This window comes from Fibroporia radiculosa, assembly GCF_000313525.1.
Source record: "Fibroporia radiculosa TFFH 294 genomic supercontigs, scaffold4635, whole genome shotgun sequence".
In the NCBI taxonomy this organism is placed as follows: Eukaryota; Fungi; Basidiomycota; class Agaricomycetes; order Polyporales; family Fibroporiaceae; genus Fibroporia; species Fibroporia radiculosa.
The window spans coordinates 26,293-43,521 of NW_012133409.1; the positions used below are offsets into that span (position 1 = coordinate 26,293).

General features: G+C 50.1%; 8 protein-coding genes across 8 annotated transcripts; 2 read left to right on the forward strand and 6 right to left on the reverse strand.

Moving 5' to 3' along the window:
• Nucleotides 1-237: 237 nt before the first annotated feature.
• Nucleotides 238-5,004, reverse strand: FIBRA_05503 (uncharacterized protein; the record flags this gene model as incomplete). The annotated part of the gene is made up of 15 exons (XM_012327266.1): nt 238-263; nt 317-480; nt 532-632; nt 689-888; nt 938-1,111; nt 1,161-1,359; nt 1,411-1,675; nt 1,735-1,900; nt 1,950-2,255; nt 2,368-3,993; nt 4,046-4,381; nt 4,557-4,595; nt 4,652-4,789; nt 4,837-4,899; nt 4,965-5,004. The coding sequence occupies 15 exons, from the start codon at nt 5,002-5,004 to the stop codon at nt 238-240; spliced, it is 3,843 nt and encodes a 1,280-aa protein (XP_012182656.1).
• Nucleotides 5,005-5,238: 234 nt separating this feature from the next.
• On the forward strand, nt 5,239-5,921 carry FIBRA_05504 (uncharacterized protein; the record flags this gene model as incomplete). Its single annotated transcript, XM_012327267.1, has 5 exons — nt 5,239-5,286; nt 5,338-5,450; nt 5,508-5,560; nt 5,612-5,797; nt 5,857-5,921. 5 exons carry the CDS (start codon nt 5,239-5,241, stop codon nt 5,919-5,921), a joined length of 465 nt encoding a protein of 154 aa, XP_012182657.1.
• Nucleotides 5,922-6,004: 83 nt separating this feature from the next.
• Nucleotides 6,005-7,014, reverse strand: FIBRA_05505 (uncharacterized protein; the record flags this gene model as incomplete). Its single annotated transcript, XM_012327268.1, has 6 exons — nt 6,005-6,082; nt 6,142-6,258; nt 6,316-6,381; nt 6,438-6,457; nt 6,514-6,637; nt 6,721-7,014. 6 exons carry the CDS (start codon nt 7,012-7,014, stop codon nt 6,005-6,007), a joined length of 699 nt encoding a protein of 232 aa, XP_012182658.1.
• A 607-nt stretch (nt 7,015-7,621) lies between these two features.
• Nucleotides 7,622-10,027, reverse strand: FIBRA_05506 (uncharacterized protein; the record flags this gene model as incomplete). The annotated part of the gene is made up of 9 exons (XM_012327269.1): nt 7,622-7,867; nt 7,935-8,300; nt 8,356-8,424; nt 8,485-8,582; nt 8,632-8,866; nt 8,923-8,982; nt 9,040-9,133; nt 9,182-9,936; nt 9,983-10,027. 9 exons carry the CDS (start codon nt 10,025-10,027, stop codon nt 7,622-7,624), a joined length of 1,968 nt encoding a protein of 655 aa, XP_012182659.1.
• A 133-nt stretch (nt 10,028-10,160) lies between these two features.
• Nucleotides 10,161-11,833, forward strand: FIBRA_05507 (uncharacterized protein; the record flags this gene model as incomplete). Its single annotated transcript, XM_012327270.1, has 10 exons — nt 10,161-10,289; nt 10,341-10,537; nt 10,590-10,650; nt 10,698-10,754; nt 10,808-10,903; nt 10,957-11,141; nt 11,194-11,367; nt 11,423-11,495; nt 11,550-11,688; nt 11,751-11,833. The coding sequence occupies 10 exons, from the start codon at nt 10,161-10,163 to the stop codon at nt 11,831-11,833; spliced, it is 1,194 nt and encodes a 397-aa protein (XP_012182660.1).
• A 171-nt stretch (nt 11,834-12,004) lies between these two features.
• FIBRA_05508 (uncharacterized protein) lies at nt 12,005-12,841 on the reverse strand (the record flags this gene model as incomplete). Its single annotated transcript, XM_012327271.1, has 2 exons — nt 12,005-12,514; nt 12,572-12,841. 2 exons carry the CDS (start codon nt 12,839-12,841, stop codon nt 12,005-12,007), a joined length of 780 nt encoding a protein of 259 aa, XP_012182661.1.
• A 308-nt stretch (nt 12,842-13,149) lies between these two features.
• Nucleotides 13,150-15,207, reverse strand: FIBRA_05509 (uncharacterized protein; the record flags this gene model as incomplete). Its single annotated transcript, XM_012327272.1, has 9 exons — nt 13,150-13,668; nt 13,726-13,974; nt 14,029-14,098; nt 14,150-14,422; nt 14,481-14,551; nt 14,609-14,735; nt 14,782-14,808; nt 14,867-15,093; nt 15,148-15,207. 9 exons carry the CDS (start codon nt 15,205-15,207, stop codon nt 13,150-13,152), a joined length of 1,623 nt encoding a protein of 540 aa, XP_012182662.1.
• A 491-nt stretch (nt 15,208-15,698) lies between these two features.
• Nucleotides 15,699-16,515, reverse strand: FIBRA_05510 (uncharacterized protein; the record flags this gene model as incomplete). The annotated part of the gene is made up of 5 exons (XM_012327273.1): nt 15,699-15,892; nt 15,948-16,100; nt 16,157-16,224; nt 16,280-16,424; nt 16,479-16,515. The coding sequence occupies 5 exons, from the start codon at nt 16,513-16,515 to the stop codon at nt 15,699-15,701; spliced, it is 597 nt and encodes a 198-aa protein (XP_012182663.1).
• Between the last annotated feature and the right edge of the window lie 714 nt (nt 16,516-17,229).

Consider the following 17,229-nt stretch of genomic DNA (forward strand, 5'->3'; position numbering starts at 1 on the left):
AGAGTCCCAGTCTGACTTGGCTCTGTCAGCGACATCGCTGTGGCTTGCCAAATATGGTAATCTCACTCGGCTCTCAGCTAGATGAAGCGAAGGGCCCATGTACGGCGCACTCTCATTTAGTTACGAACAGTTTCCTATACACCATAAGGCACCCAGACAAGCCGTATATGTCGGCCTAAATATTACATCTTTAAAATTTTGATCGAGTTCGCGCAACAGAATCTTTCTACTGGCCGCTCACTCCAAGACATCTAGAACAATACCTATGTGGACTGTCAGAAGGCATGCCTGGCGGGGTCAACGAAAGTGTACTGACCGGCTCCTATCGTTTCTCCGCCGCGTCGGATGAGAACTCTACCCATGTCCTTGTTCATAGCAAATGGTTCGATGGGAATTGGATAAGCCTTTGCTGACGGGCCAGACATTGAGCCGCTGCGAAGTGTGATCTGTATTTCCGCAGAAGCATTTTTGGTCAGAACACTATACGACTCAAGATCAGTGTTGATTCTATATCATAGCACACCAACCAACCGAGGGCTCTTCCGGATAACTTTTCCAGTTGCTCGATCCGTGATCGAGATCAGCTTTGAGATCGATGCGGGAACGTCGCGAGAGTAGTGATATAGCTCAATCTTGCGGTCGTAAAATGTGAATATTCATTGAACAGAGCACAACTCCAGATACGTACGGAAGCACCGGCGGTGATAGGGATATCAATGTCGAAAATTATGACTCTCGCCGTGAACACCGTGGCCAGCGAAATGAGATCACTAGGCCGACATAGCACGCTACCAATGCTGAGGTGGACAGGATCCACAGATGTTAGGTAAAGTATTACGTTGGAGCCGTCCACTACCCATGGGAGGCTTTGGTCGTCATTTGAGATAGCTTGTTCGTATCGTCAGTGCATGTATAACTCGATCACCTCTGAACGTACATTTGATATAGGTTGTTCCATCTCCTGGGAGAATGCGCAAAAGTTCGCCGACTTGAGCGACGCCGCCACAGACGCGTCCAGAGACACCAATACCGGAACCAGCTTCCCTGAAGACGTTGGAAATGGGAAATCGCAACGGAGCACTGATGTTACGCGATGGTGGATCCAGGCGGTCTGGAACGGAATGTCAAATATGGACCAGTCCTGCTGTTACAATACTCACCCAGAAGCTCAACTAAAGTCGGGCCAGTATACCATTTATTGAGAAATTCAGAATCTGTTCCCACCCGTGCCGTGAGGTTAACTCCCGCCATCGCTCCGACGGGAACGAACTTGGTTTTAGACGAATGGAACCCGGACTGAAGCAGGAATGGTTTAAGAGTGTCGCATATCTCGTCGTACCTGGATTTCTCCCATTGTACCTATTATAATGATCAGGTTATTCGCCACGGGATCCATGCAGTCGGCAGCACCTGGTCCAATTTGTTAACGGCAACAACAACCTGGCTAACGCCTAGGCTTCTGACAAGCAGGAGATGCTCTCGAGTTTGACCACCTTTTTCGAATCCGGCTTCGAACTCTCCTGTGGCGGCATCGACTACAAGCAATGCGCTATCGGCCTGAGAAGCTCCGGATATCATGTTGGGTATGAAGTCTTTATGGCCAGGGGCGTCCAAAATTGTAATCTCGCGATGCGGAGTCGACAAATACTGGAGCGCGATGTCCATGGTAATACCCCTGATAGCAAACCAAAAGAAGGTGAATGTTCTTGAATTGATGAGAGTGGAACGATTGACCTTTCCCGCTCTTCGGCTGTTCCGTCCAGCTCCCAGGCCCAGCTAAAGCTGCTCTTTCCTACCTTGCTACTGCCACGTTCATTTGCGAGACGCTTCTTCTCATTTATCCGTCCTAATTCATATAACAATCTACCCATAAGAGTGGACTTTCCAGCATCGACATGGCCTATAAAGAATAAGGCAATGTCACAATGTCACTGCAAGATGTACCCCACCAATGACGACCAGGCTTAAAGCTCGTTTTTCATTTTTCTCCTGGGCCTGTAAGACCGTTCTCACTTCGTCAAGGACTTTTTCCAACGCGATGGCTGCTTTAAGCGGCTCTTCTTGGACCGGCTCTTCCTTCGGACGGATATTCAGGGCGGATAGATCCAGCTGGCTGGCATCAGAGGCGCCTATAGCCTTCTTGGGTGCGGCTGGTGTCTCCTTGGCTACCTTTTTACCAGCGGACGAACCTGCTTTTGCCGGCGAACCTTGCTTACTCTGCGCCAGCTTCGCAGCCTTTTCGCGTTCTTTGGCAGCTATATTTATTCATATACAATAAGGATAGTTAGCACACGGTCAGTACATGTCAGAGAACAACAGCATCAACAGCATGGGTAGCATGAGAAGAAATTGCAGGAGGGTTTAAACGCGGAGCAGATGAAGATGCAGTCAGGGAGCGTGGCGCTAGCGATGTTCCTCGACGAGCATTGAACACGACATCATCCGGACTAGGTACGTCGAAAGCAAAACCGCTGGTAGGTGATAGCTCGGGAGCCGACGGAAGAACGCTATCTCGTTTCCTATGAGAATGGCGACGAGGTTTACTTCCCTCTGATGTGGTTGCCAATTGAAGGTCCTCAACATGAACTCCACTCCTTTCCACTCCTTTCCCTTTTGAACTATGTCCTTTCTCTTCGAGCGTAATCAGAGGCGCGTCATCGGTGAGAAGGGAAGCGAAGGCCGATGGCGACGCACGAGTACGAGAGCCCTGGGGCACAAACATCGGATGTTGCACCACGGGCTGAGCCTCATTCGCACTGGTGTCTAATTCAGGCTTCTTTAGAGCAGTTTTGCTCTTCATTGCCAGTTTAGACTGCTTTGACTCGTTTCCGGTGCGAGTAGGCTTGATCGATTGCTCAGTTGTGTTACGCACTGGAGGCACAATAGATGGTGGAAGTGCGGATTGAGCAGGTGTGAGAAGACTACTGAGGCTCTGATACGACGTGGTGATCGCCGTCGTAGCAGTAGGTCCATTGGCAATCGGGTCAAAATACTGAGTATGGGACTTGTGTAATATGAGGGCGGGTTCTGAAGCAGAGTCAACGGTCTTTTTCGGCTTTGGGATCCAGCGGCCTTGTTGAGCTTTCGCTTGTGCAAGCATAGCAAGCTTAGTGGGTTGACGGCCTTGCGATGGTGGCGACGTAGGCATACGCATGACATTCGGAATGGTCGGCAACTCGGGAGCAGAGACATGAGGCGAGGCAACAGATCGCGGAGGGCTAGCAGAAGGTAAACGAGGAACAGAGGGAGCGAGAGACTGAAGAGGATTTGTCGGGCTAAGCAGTTGAGGTGTCGACCTGGGTAGTTCGGGGGAAGTGGGAAATTTCTCTGATTGGGTGGTGGTAGACTTTGTAACCTGCGAAAGACTGGTTGGCCCAGGTTGCTGAGAGAGGTCGGCTAACCGTGGGGGCGGGGGGGAAGTAACCGCACCGAGCGGCTGAGGGGACTCGACTGAGGACGTTTTTTTGGGGAAAGCCATCGGCGGGGACAAGCGACCGCGAGATTGTTCCACACTCTCAGCTCGATCTACAGCCTCCAGTTCAAGCGCCGTTTGTATGGCTCGTCGGACGTGTGATGACATCGACGATGCGCTCGTAGTGGAGTCGCGATCAAATGACATTATAGACGCAGAAGTGGGCCGGAGGAATGGATAAGTGTAAACAGTTGCATCCGATACCGTGTCAGCAGCACTAGCATCCGATCTGGTACTCAAAGATGATCGGGTACTAGACCTTGAACTCGCCAGAGTCGATAACTTTGATCTCTTCTCGCTAGCGGGCTGCACGGTTGATTTCTTTGTCCGCAGAGACGGGATGTCGGGAATGGACTCTATATGTGGTACCGGTGCAGTGGTTGAACGCAGTGATGGCTGAGAAGATGGTGTACGGGACGCCGACGGCGTCAGGGACGGGGCGGGTTCGTGATACGAAAGGCGTTGAAGGGCTGAAGATGAGGGTGATGGAACAACATCGTTAGGGTCTGCCTCCTGGCGGGCTGTACACCACCTACATCAAAATATGTATCAATACATAGTAGATAGACTTACCGATTACTTCGCGGCCATAATCGGTAGTAGCACTTGCAAAAGAAGCTGTCCGTGATAGGCTAGAGAGCTCCTGTTGTTGGGTTCGAGGAGTCACAGTCCCGACATCATCCGTTTGCTCAGTCTTCTCCGAAATCGTGCTCAGTGTCCGCAACGATGGCGTTGGAGCATATTCCGAATACTCGTAGACCTCGTCTGGCTGCGGCTGAGCTAGCCTTATAAGTGGAATGTTGGACCTCCCTGAACCGCTCGAAGGAGGCTCGAAATATTCCTGATTTGCCTGGTAACCGATGCCTGGATCCTCCTCATCCAAGGGGGGTGGAGGTAGAGGTTTTTCCACTAGAAGGATATAGGGAAGCAATGAATGTCGACGCCTCAGGGAATGCTCGTAGGATACAATAATCGGCACCTTCTCACTTCCACACCAGAACGAGGGACCGCATGATAGCAGAGCGCGAAATGCAGCAGGCAGGGAAAAAGAACTAATAATTGTGAAAAACAACCACAGACTCACCCTTGCGTTCTTTCGCCACATTCTTCCGTCCTTGTTCTTCTACAGCATATATCACGGCCTGCTCCTTATAGGCACGAATTTTGAGGAAAACTTACCGTACAACCAGTTTATGCTTCTCTCTACGTTATATTGATAATAGTATAGAGTGTCTTGTATTTCTGTATCGGATATGCCTGATTGCTCTGCAGTGCCTATTGTGGCCCTGATTTGCTCAAGGCAATTCATCATATGCTCTGTCTGTTGTTAGTGAAATCAATGACTCCCATCACAACTTTCGCACCATGCTCCTCAGGAGAAAGTTCATCATCACCTCCATCCGACAATACATCTTCTTCAAGCTCTTCTGAGAGTCCAACGCACTTCAGCATGCAGGTCGTTGTACATCGAGTCATAGAGTCGATCACGTACCATGGACATTAATATTCCGTACAAATCTGTGTCGAGACATAGTAAATCCTTTACAACAGAATTCTGTGGCTAGTGGACTACAAGGTTGGTATTCTGCGGTATGATCTAACCGACTAAGCGTTTAAGTCATCTACATTATGATTACCGGCGCCAACACGTCAACCACGTGAGCACTCAGCATTTCGCGCTGGCGAGTCGACGGGTTTTGGACAAGCTCCTAGTCAATAGGGATAACTTACGGGTATTGGTACTGGTCTTTGTCTGCGCTGCATTCATGTTGTCTCTCAACCATCGTATTGGCGCATCCAGGGGCTTTATTCGCGTACTGTCGTTTCTTGATGGCAAATAGTACGCGGCTTAGTTTGATTCACAGGCATTCTCGACCACTCCTTCGCGCAATGCAGACCTTGCGAAATTAATTCTCATTGGGCGCCTGGGAAAAGATCCTGAGCTGCGTTTTACAAAAAGTCAGAAGGAATATGTTCAGTATGTTCTGATTGTCGTTCACGTCCAGACCGTTGCTCAGAATAATGCAATTGCTAGATACACCGTAGCGACGACAAACTACCCACCACCGCCCCCCAACGCGTCTGGCTGTAGGTACCCCTAACCACTGATTTGGACTTGCCTCAACTTCATATTTCCAGCACGGAATGAGGCCAAAACCACATGGCATACCGTGCTGTCCTTTAACCCTGGCGTGAACAATTACCTCCGCATGCTTAAGAAGGGATCTCAAGTATTTGTCGAGACGAACTTCGAACTTCGGGAACCCGACCCAAATGCAGACCCAGATACCCCTCAGGGCCAACGACAGATATTTCTGCGCCATGGTGGGTACTTAAAGACTTTTTACAAAGCATATATGACTACAACGCTATCCGACTTGTAGAATCTATCAGAGTGTTGAAGTCGCCGAGAAGTACATCGGAGGAAGAGAATGAGTCGCTAGAGTGATCTGTGCTCATGTTCTGCAGTGTTTCATCGGAGCTTGGAACCTTGGAAGTTTACACCACCTCTCCTTAATACATTCAGCGCACTTACAACTCATGATCGTCTCGATATTCTGAACTGCTACGAATGTGCAGCCCGCTTGATGCAGGCTCGCCGATCCATGCCTTCAGAAAGTTTTGGTGATAAATGTCATCTCTGACGCAAACAGAAGCCATACTCTTACCGAACTTTCTCGTCCGCTTAATGGGGGTACGCGCATCGGCATGGAATCCGATGGAGGGGGCACTTCGCTGTCCCGAAGCATTTTCTTGAGGTAGTCCCTTACCACATTGACGACCATCTAATGACAGAAATTGTCAACATACGGAACTAGTTGACTCAAGGTGAACATACATACGTGATGATCATCGGCACTTGAGCCTGAATAGCATGCTACCACTGCGATGGGACAGCACGGGGCATTCTATCGCGGGTTATTCAGCCACTACTTCCGTGAAATCTGTGCCTGTGAGATCTCACTTCAAGCCATATAGGAAATGCTATAAAAGAAAGACGTCGATCAGCAGATTCGCATTAGTTGGAGACCATGTTTTACCTCCTCCGCTTATACGATATTCTCCTTTGATGCCCATTTGGGATGGTGTTTTGCCCATGGCTCCCATGCCTTTCTCAACATAGTAACTCGAGTGTCCCGTTCTCCGCACGACTGCAATCATACCCTGAATTCCTCCGGCGCATTCAACGCGTCATCAACCCGGCCATCACTAGAATGTCACGCTACACTGCCCACGCTTACACTCACCTCCAAACAACCCCAGCTATCGAGGCTTACGTCGCCCGCTCCCGAGAGCCCACCTAAATCACCCACAGTACACGCAAACAGCGTGTGCCCTGCAATGGTCTGTATAGAGAGAACCAACCCCTTTCCTTTTGAGTGGCGGGACGATGCGCGGAAACGCTTTCTGAGGGAGAGACCCAGAGTGACCGCATCATTGGCTGAGAACGACGGGAAGCGATAGCCAGACTCTTCATGCAACGTTTGGGTTGCAAGCTCGGCGTCGCTTGGAGGAATCGGGGTGTGGAATCCGTTGAACATGGGGCAGAGTGTTGTCAGTAATTTTAGTCAAAGCAGTGGGATCAAAGCGGTTATTCTAGAGCAAAACTTGCTGTTGCAATGCTGCTGTGGTGCTGAGCAGATGCCACAGAAATAAGTTTAAAATGGAGAAGCCTTGCCAGCACGAGGAGAGGACAATTGGGTAGGCCGGCTCCGGTAGCCAAAACACGAGGCCATCCGCCGACAAACAGCATGTTTGATGTGTTCATGAAGATAACTTTTGAAATTCCTAGTTGTACATCACACAGAATGATTTGTGCAGTTGGCTGGCCGCCGCAGAAGGCTTCTTTGAATAGGGGAGGTTTGATATGCAAGCTCAAGCACGAGGTGGAACCTTGAAGGTGGACAGAAAGGCGCCGGAACACAGACCCCAACTCTACCACCGACAAATCTGTCTTGCTTACATGTTTTCTCATTCCAGATCTGAGCAAGATAGATGTTCCTCGAGGAAGGTTATTAACTAATGAATAATTTAAGCGCTGATCGGCATGTCCTCCGCATTGCGGTCACAAGCAGGGGGAACAAAGTGTGAAAGTGGGAATATATGCGATAGATCGTACAATGGCTGTGATCACTCCTGACCCGTCTGTTAAGTTTGATCCTGACTTGCACTTCTATCTGCCGCCGTGCTCTGAGCACGTAGCCGGCTGTTTTCCCTTGTCCCGGCATTGGGTGAGCCCAAGATCTTCCGCGGCAATGCAGCTTCCTCGCCGAGCCAGCTGATAGTCCTTCGACGACTAAACGAGTCAGGCGTCGATAGCAGTTGGCGTTCTGGGTCTTGGGAGTGAGGCCGAGGGACTTCATCTCGAGGTGAGGGGTTCAACAGGAGAGCACGCTATAGTCCAATACCATTAGACCATTCCTGTGTATAACGATGACTGTGCACAAACACAATGACACACCTGGGCAGGGGACAGTCCATACATGCTCACTAAGCTTCGCTTCGATCGCAGAATTGGAGTCGGTGCAGTACCGTCTGGAAGAACCAGCTTCAATCGATTTCCTCTGGATAAGCTTCCGGGTCGAGATCCAATGACGGAGGCGTCATCAACATCCGACAAGCCATCCCCGGTTATGCTGCCATCTTCAGGTGCACCATCGACAGATGAAGCCCACGCAATCATAAATACACCAGCAAAGGTTGCAGCGCAACCGTACAGGAATGTCACGATTTGGTGAAAGGTAGCTTGGGCGAAGTCGTCATACATAATGGCTGAGCCAACGATAGCGGATAGATTGAACATTACAAATTGAGTTGGGACAACAATCTGCTTGCTAGTCAGTACGGAATGCGCGGGAGTATGGTATAGGAAGTCGGCTGACCTTACTGTCAAAACGCATAAGAGCGCGGTTCAAATATCTAATTTGGCCGATGCCAGTACCAAGCAATATCTGAGAAGAGTGATATGAAAATGAGCTGCTATCAGTAATCGATGACGAAGTACTGCATACAGCAATAGTGGGGTATGTAATCCATTCCGTGAACATGTCAAACCATTCTAGTGTGAGCAAGGTGGATATTGCCTTTGTCGATAGAACAGTGAAACCTCCTTCAGCATTATATTAGCACGCTATAGAGAAACAGGATCTGATTCTTACCAAACAGCGCGCAGAGTCCGACATCAACATACACCCACTTTTTACCGGTTGTACGTTCCGAAAGGTAAGAAAGGAACACCGCGCCTGCAATATAAATACCAGTATAAATGATGAAGGGACGTCGTGTCACAGCATGAACGAGCCCTTGTGGATCTAATCGCTGATCCGAAGGATTTGAGGATAGGACCACAGTGACTGCACCGACGACAGCAATGAGGATTCCGAGGAAATCGCGCTAGTGGACCATTAGAATCAGAAACTCGTATCGAGAACTACTTCGCGACTATTTACTTTGTGGAAGCGTTCCTTAAGCATAAGAGGAGCGAAAATGCAATTAGCAATAAGAGCAAACTGTAGTAGATGTTCATGAGTCCACGCGGATGATACGATATGATTGCTCGGACTCACTGTACCTAGGGGTGCGACTACGGAGGCAGGTGCAAATGCATAAGATATGAAATTGCCTAGCTCGCCAATATTCATGAGGATGAATCCAAGCCACCTAGATAGTAATATGAACGCGCGTACCACACACGACAAGCATACATACCATAACTTGGATCGCAAGTAATCGCCCTCGCTGGCATCTTTCTCGCTCTCCTTTAGGAGACCATGATTTGAGCTTCTGCGATTGTCTCGCTGATCGCTTGAGCGTGGTGGTACGATGTCCACAGGCAGCAGGGCATGAGTTGTCCGAGAGTAAGCCGCGTCTGCATCACGCGGAGCCTCGTCGTCTTCGCGGAACACGGATAGTGTCGAGAACAGCGACCTCTTCTTTTTCTGACGGGTTCGACCTGATTCAGATCCGTAACTATCTGAGGTCTCCCCGTTTCGCGGACGTAGCAGCGGCTCCGTCTCTACGAGTGCGACGGCGGGAATAGGTGGCCCATGTGCATCATCGGATTCTACTTCGTGTGTGGCGCCTCTACGTCTCGTGCATGGGTCTTGCTGGCCGTTCCCGTTCCTAATAGTACGATTTGTAGACTGGTCTTGTCTGCGCAATTGGCGTCTCTGTTCCAGCTTCTTATGCGCCAGTTTTTGGCAGTTCAGTGCCAAAGAGATGACAACATTTCCGGAGATAGCAATCACTATTCCAGCAAGAGTGGCCTTATTTATTCGAGGGAGGTTGGGCAGCTCGGGGAGCTCTGGGCCGACGGCGGGGGAGATATGAGTGGTGGCGGGGATTAAAGGCGAGTGAAAGTTGGACGTGAGCATCGCAAAATAGGAGGTTAGACGGTGTGAGAGGTGCGTTATAGAGCGGGGAGCATCGTGGTATCCGACGGGCAGTGGTGTCGCATTAGGCTGCTGGAGTCGAAGCCTCGAAGGTCAGTAAGATTCGGAGGCAGCCGACGCTCGGACTCGGAGGACGCGTTCCTCTTGCCACGTGACCCCTCATCTCCGTCACTTTCAAGTTCGCGATCGTCACCGTCCTCGCGACCCCGAGCTCGCGTCCGCCGCGTCCTCGTCCTTTGTCCTCCTTGCATTGCCCATTCCCGCTTTAGAATCCATTGACTGCACTTCAGGGCACTATGAGGGTGAAGCACACACCTCATTCCTTCCCTGCATTTCCTGTATATTCATGTGCCTTCCTATCACCAAATGAACTGGTAATCGGTGGCGGAGGTGGTCAGTCGAAAACAGGCATCAAGAATAAACTGGTATGCTGCGCAACTCTTCGTAAGATAACAGTCTGATATATAACTCACTAGCGGCTGTATCGGACTGAGAATGATAACAGTCTGGATCTACTTCATGAAGTCGAGCTTGAGGTAGGAGAGGATGCACCCATGAGTATGGCTGCGCATCCCACGGAGAAGAATCTCGCATGTGGCGTCAATAGCTCCGCCGAAAAGCTCCAGGAGGGGGGTAATCAGAATTGTCGAGTCTTCGCAGTCGCGGATGGCAAGTACGTCGTTCTTGATGGACAATGCTACATCGCATGCCCATAGAGCACACAGGCTCTCGTTTATGAAGTCGCAGGGCACACTTGTTCTTAACAATACCGAAGATGATTTTCAAGTATGTAACGCATTCTCTAGATGTCCCTTATTCACAGGAGGAAGTAGAAAGTTACTGTCTTTTCGCCTTCCGGGAACTTTCTTGCTGTCTCCGGGACAAGAGATGTGAGTATTGTTCAAGTGATCGAAATAATATTATCTTAGACTATTTCGTCTAGATCTCCCTTCTTCACTATCCTTCTCTTACTCCAGCTACACCTCCTATTCATCTGCCCAAAGGAGAGGTGTATGACGTTACGTTTTCTTCAACACGGGTATGTGGACAGGTTTGTGTAAACGCACAGCCATTCTTACTTCCCCTGCTTAGCTTGTGATCGCTACTACGGTCAGTTTATTGGTATACGCCTTGCCCTCACTGGCAGACGCGAAGGAGAGTGAGAAAGGCTCTGGAAAGCAGAAACGGACAACTACCACGGAACTGGAACTGTTGAAAACGATAGATAGACCGGCGCTGCCGAGTGCTAATGCTGGGAGTAGCTTCCGCTCAGCCAGGTAAGGTGTGACGACTCCTGGTATATCATCCAATATTGATGGTATCTTGGAGGTTTCATCCTCATGATGAGAAGGTGTTGTACACCGTGATGAATACCATCCCTCCACGCACGCGAACAAAGTCGTCTCCTCGACGCTCCTTCATATGCAGGTGGAATACAGAAACATGGGAAGTCACTCGTCTTCGTAAAGTCAGTGACAAGGGACTGACTTGCTTTGACGTAAGGTAAGATGCATTATTTTTTTTCGAACTACAGCCCCGGCTTAACGTGTAACAACAGCCCTAATGGTAAATTTTTGGCTTTCGGCTCTTCGGACTACACCGTTGGAGTTCTAGACGCACAGACATTAGCTGTGAGCCATTGCCAGTGCAAATTCTTCAGTCTTGTACTCATTCGTGCCTCGCAGCCACTTCTCACCATCCTGAAGGCACACGACTTCCCACCAACAACGCTCCGCTTCAATACAATGTCGGATCTGCTGGTGTCTGGAAGTGCGGACAACACAGTACGAGTCATTACAGTACCCGCGTCGCTCGGGACTACATGTGAGTGTGGTTGGCATTGCCGTGTTGCACAAGACCAAGACACTGATTAGCTGCCACTCTAGCATGGGGCTTTTGGCTTGTCATCTTCCTTACGCTCCTTGCCATCATCATGGCTCTGGTTGTACAGCAGATGCATCTCCTGTGAATCACCCATCTCTACTTTCCACATAATTCCATTTGTTCGGATTTGCATCGTCACTTATTCCAATTATTTGCACACACATTCGTCATTACATAGAATTATCTCACCCAGCAACTGTTCATACTACATAATACGTCAGGTCACAAAATTGGACTCCGGCGCACATGTCGAGTCTTAGTCGTAGTCGTCTTCTTCCACGAGTTTGCGCTTCACGCCATTCGCTGCTGCCACTGCCTCTGAAGGTGCAATTTCTTCCATGGGCTCGTCTCCGCTTTCTTCCTCTTCCTCGTCTCCTCCGGCAAACAGCCCGTCTTCGTCCTCGGCGTCGCTGCCTTCCTCCGGAACAGCCACACCCGGTGTCGTCATGTCTACGTCGGATGGTGTACGTAGAGGGCCCGCAATCGGTGGCAGAGGAACGGTGGCGTCGTTCATTGTTTGATCTCGGCTTTGCGTAGGGGCAGGTATAGCGGCAGGCTCCATGTCTTCGTCGTCCTCCTCGTCAGACTCTTCGATCTCCTCGATCTCCTCGTCATACAGTTTCACGCCGGGGGGAGGCTTGTTAGGTATGAGGTCGAAGTCGACCGCCGTAAGACAGTCTGATGCAGGTGGAAGCCGGACACCGAATACTTCAGGAACAGGCGGTAGTGGAATAGAATTAGTTTGAGTCGCCAAGGAGAGGACGTACTAAGCGTAGCGGACATAAGCAGAGTTGTCCTTGCGGTGATTTAGATGAGGACGCACCTCTTTTGGCACCCGTCCGCCAAACTCCCAGCCGACGCGTGCCTGCACGGCGAGCATGACGTCCTCCATCTCGACTTTCCCCGACCTCCCTGCATGTTCTGAGTAGACAAGGGCGTCCGAGAGGACTTGAGTCGTGTAACGATGAGAGAACTCTAGTAACTGGTGAAGGACTCCTGGCTGCGCGTCCTGGACCGTCGGGGTAGAGGCCAGGAGCAGTGCGATGGCTCTGGCTGTGGGCGGTAGATTGTCGGCCACAGCTGGTCGTGACATGATTTATCGAGAAGAGGTCGCCGTCACGTCGCTGAGAACGAGAGGCGGTCGATGTGGTTGCTGCATGGGCGGCCATGATGGGCGCTTAACGGACAGTGGCCGCACCGATCTCAGGCGATCTTAGATCAACGTCGGTTGCACAACAATTTCAAGTTGCAGCGCTCATGCGCATTTACAGCCTCAGAACCATGCTACGAATCGTGCGAGAACACATGCCCGGATGAAGAGGGAAAAATTAAGCAAGTGTGTTGGGTATGTAATTACATCCACTACCGTGACAGCGCACGTAGCATATATCCCGAATATATCTAGTCTGTCACACGACGGCCCATCCTCGCATCCTCCAGCCCTGTTGTCGCATCGTCATACGGTGGCAGAACAAGCGATTTTCCCTGGTCGTCGGCAACAGTCCCGTTTTCAGCTCCCTGACTAATCGACAGATTCTCCTCCGATATTTTTGCTCCCTCGGCTCTTGCCGCCTGCGTGTTCTTTAACCACTTTGCTCCTCCACCGTAGAAGAATGCGAGTGCGGCCACAATCGCCCAATGACCGTACCACCCAAGACGAGACCATGCCATGAACGAATTTCGTACCGTTAGAAGCATGAAGGGCGCGGCGGCATAGTTGAGGATCAGCACCGTCGCTACAATACCCAGACCATCATATATGCGTTTCAAAGGTGTCTGCGGGGGTTGAGGGGCGTGTCGGTCTGAAACATATGATGCAGGCAGGACCAAAGGACGAAGATGACGTCGACAAAGACGCTGAACTGTCTGGACAAACCCGGCAAAAAAGAATGTCAAATAGTATCCTCCTGCTATTCCGTGCTGCACAACGAAGTCAGAGTGTCACCGACGTTCGTGGATAAGCGAAGGATACCGTACCCAGAAAGCACTGGTTGTAAATGTAAGCATGCTGCTACGGAAGCCTGGTTTCTTTCCTGCGGGGGTTACCCGCTTATAAATGCATTCCCTGAGCCATACGTTTGTCTTCATGTTCCATGAGTCCAGCAAGACCTTGAAGTTCGGTGGAAACTCAATTTTCAACACGTCCACGTTTGCGGCTCCCTCCCAGCGCGATCCTCCAGACGCATTGAAGCCAGTAAATCCAAGACCAGTGAGAATACATGCACCCTGACACAAGAAGTACGAACTTTTAATCTAATCGAGTAAGACTTGAATACGCACCTCTGTAAGAATCCAGATCGCATAATATTTTGTCCTCTCAAAGAACCCACATAATTGGAGGTAAGCAATACTAAAATGATCTGACCATGAGCGCACCAGCTAGAACAGTCAAGCAGCATACCGATATAATAGGCTCCTTTGAACGAACCAGTCTTCTATAGTCACGCCTAGATTGAACGATCCGGCGAAGGTTACATACGAGCCCAAAAACGCCAGTCCTATAAGCATCTTGGAGTACGCTACACGCTTTCGTCCCTTTGGGACTAGTGTTTTCCGGAATCGGCCCGCGTTCTCAGTTTCCTGTTCCAAAGATTGGAATAGGCTGCCATTAACCAGGGTGTCGTAGGCTGCGTACTCAAAAGATGGCCCGACAAGGAATCCAGGGAAGTATAGTCTATGTGCTCGTGTAAAGATATCGCATTGCTATGCGCAACAAATTTAGATGCACTCACGAATAACCGAGAAACCCGATCAAGGAGGGATACGTAGTGACACGTTTTTCTGTCTGCCACTTGTCTAGATCCTAGACGAAGTAGGGCCGGTTAGGTACAATTTGGAGGCTCTCAGAACTTGGACGCACTTTTGCAGGTCTTCGTCCATCAAGTACATTCCATGCGAACGTTGTCAGCTTCATCGTCAGCACCATCTGTGGACCTGTGATCTCAAATGTCTCGTAGCTCAAGTTATTCATCGCTCGAATTATATGACTGGAAAACGTCAGCTACATATACATTTGTGCACATGACCACTCACTTCAAAGTAAGGTGTCCCATTATTACTCTGGAATGGGTAGGGTATGAGTTCAGCAAAGTACGTATGCATGTTCCACATTACTCACCCAAAAACAATCCAAGGCATGCGAGGACTTTTGACATTTCCCGCAATAAAGTAGGTTGCCAGAATGTCACCGAGAAGTTGAAAGTATGCGAACGGGATGTTCAAAATACCCAGAAGATAGAAAGAGGTTACGCTAATACTAAATAGGTGTCGTAGGTTCGGCCGTGAGACTGGTATTCGGACGAATATGCTGCCCAAAGGATAAGAGATCAAGAGACACGATATAAGCTAAAATCGCATTGTGAGAAGGCAGATCCAGCTTCGTGAGGTGTCCTTAGCTACCTTGACCTGATCGACTGAGGCTCCTGCAAGCGAAGCCAACGATATGAAGAGGGCATCCATGCTGAGCTGTACCTTAACCTCTGATCACCCCGCACTGGGGAGCTGTCTGCTTAAGAGAAAGGACCAAGAACTTGAAGTAATGTGGAATAATGATGTGGAATGACGATGTTTTTAGAGACGCGTAGCGCTTTTGTTAAGCTTCGGTTGACGCGTGTGGTCACGTCACACGCTCGTGACACTATCACGCTGCCAGATCTATTCGCCGCCGCATCGCAACTGAGAGTTCCGAACTTACATCGGGTGTATACAGCCTGTCCGCGCATTCGCGACCGTGACATCAATCATGGGTAGGTGCTTAGGTTTTCCCCCAGTGATCATAGCAGCGTCCAAACCAAAAATTCGCCGGTCGCAATTACAATGAAAGAGACTAAAAATACTATAGTGAGCATACCGGAGCCAGGCCAATCCCAGTTAATCCACAATTTGAGAGCCCCAAGAGTCAACAAAGCAATACTGGTATTTAACTCCAAGGTCAAGCCATTATCAAGCCATCATACCTCCGTTTGAGGCCTTTGAGCCTGAGAAACGGGCGGCACGTCGCCGGTATTGGTAGACATAGGGTATCGGCTGCTGGTCCCAACGGTACGTCCCCCCATTGAACTCTTGACGGAGGATGTCCAGATGCTCTCGCCTCGCTGCGCCGATATGATAGTGAAGACAAGCAACACGACTGTATAGACTAGGACTGCGTGCGAGTATGGTCAATTGCCACGGAAAACTATCACATGTTGGTTGCTCACGCAGAATCCAGTTGAGGAAAGCAAACGCTTCCACCGCTTGAGACTCCTGGCATATTTTGACCTCTATCTTGTAGAAAAAATTGCACGACGTGTAGGGAGCAATGTCACTGGCAACCAGGGCACCAGTCGCCAACCACAGGATCCATAGAAATGCTGCAGTCCTTGTGTCAATCATACATGGCTCCACTCAATGGTCAAAAGATACGCACACAACCAGGCTAGCTCGACCAGAATCATTGACGTGAAGAAGCCTGTCATCAATAGATCCACCACCAGCCTGACCACGAAATCATCAGCATACGGGTGCCTGGTGCATACCAATCGCATCTCACATGGCAGGAATACTGAGCAAAGTGAGGACGCTTGTGGCGATCCCCAGGCCGACATAGGTGAGGATCGCACTATCGGAGGAGCTCAGGGTAGACGAGATATTTCCAGCAACACCCAACACGATCAAGGAGAACAATGCAACGATAGCTGATGTACTCAGACGTCAAGACATGAGTTGGAGTAGATGGATGAGCTCCGCACCGAATATAGCAAGTCTACTGATATACAGCCACGACATGGTGTAAACGTTGCAAAGGAGAATTGGATGGCGTTACCACAGAGAGGTGAGAAGGGGGAGCGGAACTCTGGTGGGGGTTTTATGGCGGGTCTTATCCAGGGCTGTTCTGCGCAGACTGGATCAGCGCGCCCGCCCAGAGATCTTCTGCCCGCTGGAGCGGCACGGCGCTTACAATGTGGTCTCATTCAAGTTGTATATGGCAGATCGCGCTTGTCGGAGGGTCGGGTGACACTATAGGGTCCACCTGGCGCCGGCATCTGCATGGTTATGATATTAAATGCACTGTCGAGCCCATGAGAGTCGCACCTGTTCTTGCTGGTAGGAACTGCGATATATGGAGGAAGGAGGACTGTCCATGACCGCACCGTAACCAACCAGTCAACCTTAAACTACAGCAGGCTGAAGCCTCGTGTCCGGCGGCCTGCATATAATGTGGCCCAGAGTTGGCTGTTACCAACCATGATGATCCAGGAAGAGGACGCCAAGACAGATTGAACACCCAGGAACTGGGAATTTTGCTACCGAACGATGTCAGGAGTGAATGTTTGAGCTTGTCCTCAGTGAGCTAGCGCACGCGCCAAATTGAACCAAGACGTCTGCCTGTCACAACAAACGCCATGTCCTGAAGTAAAGCACTACTTGAAAGCACTCCGCAGCCATCCAGCCGCTCATATGCCAAAGTTATTATCTCACAGCAGTGTCAGATGTGAATGA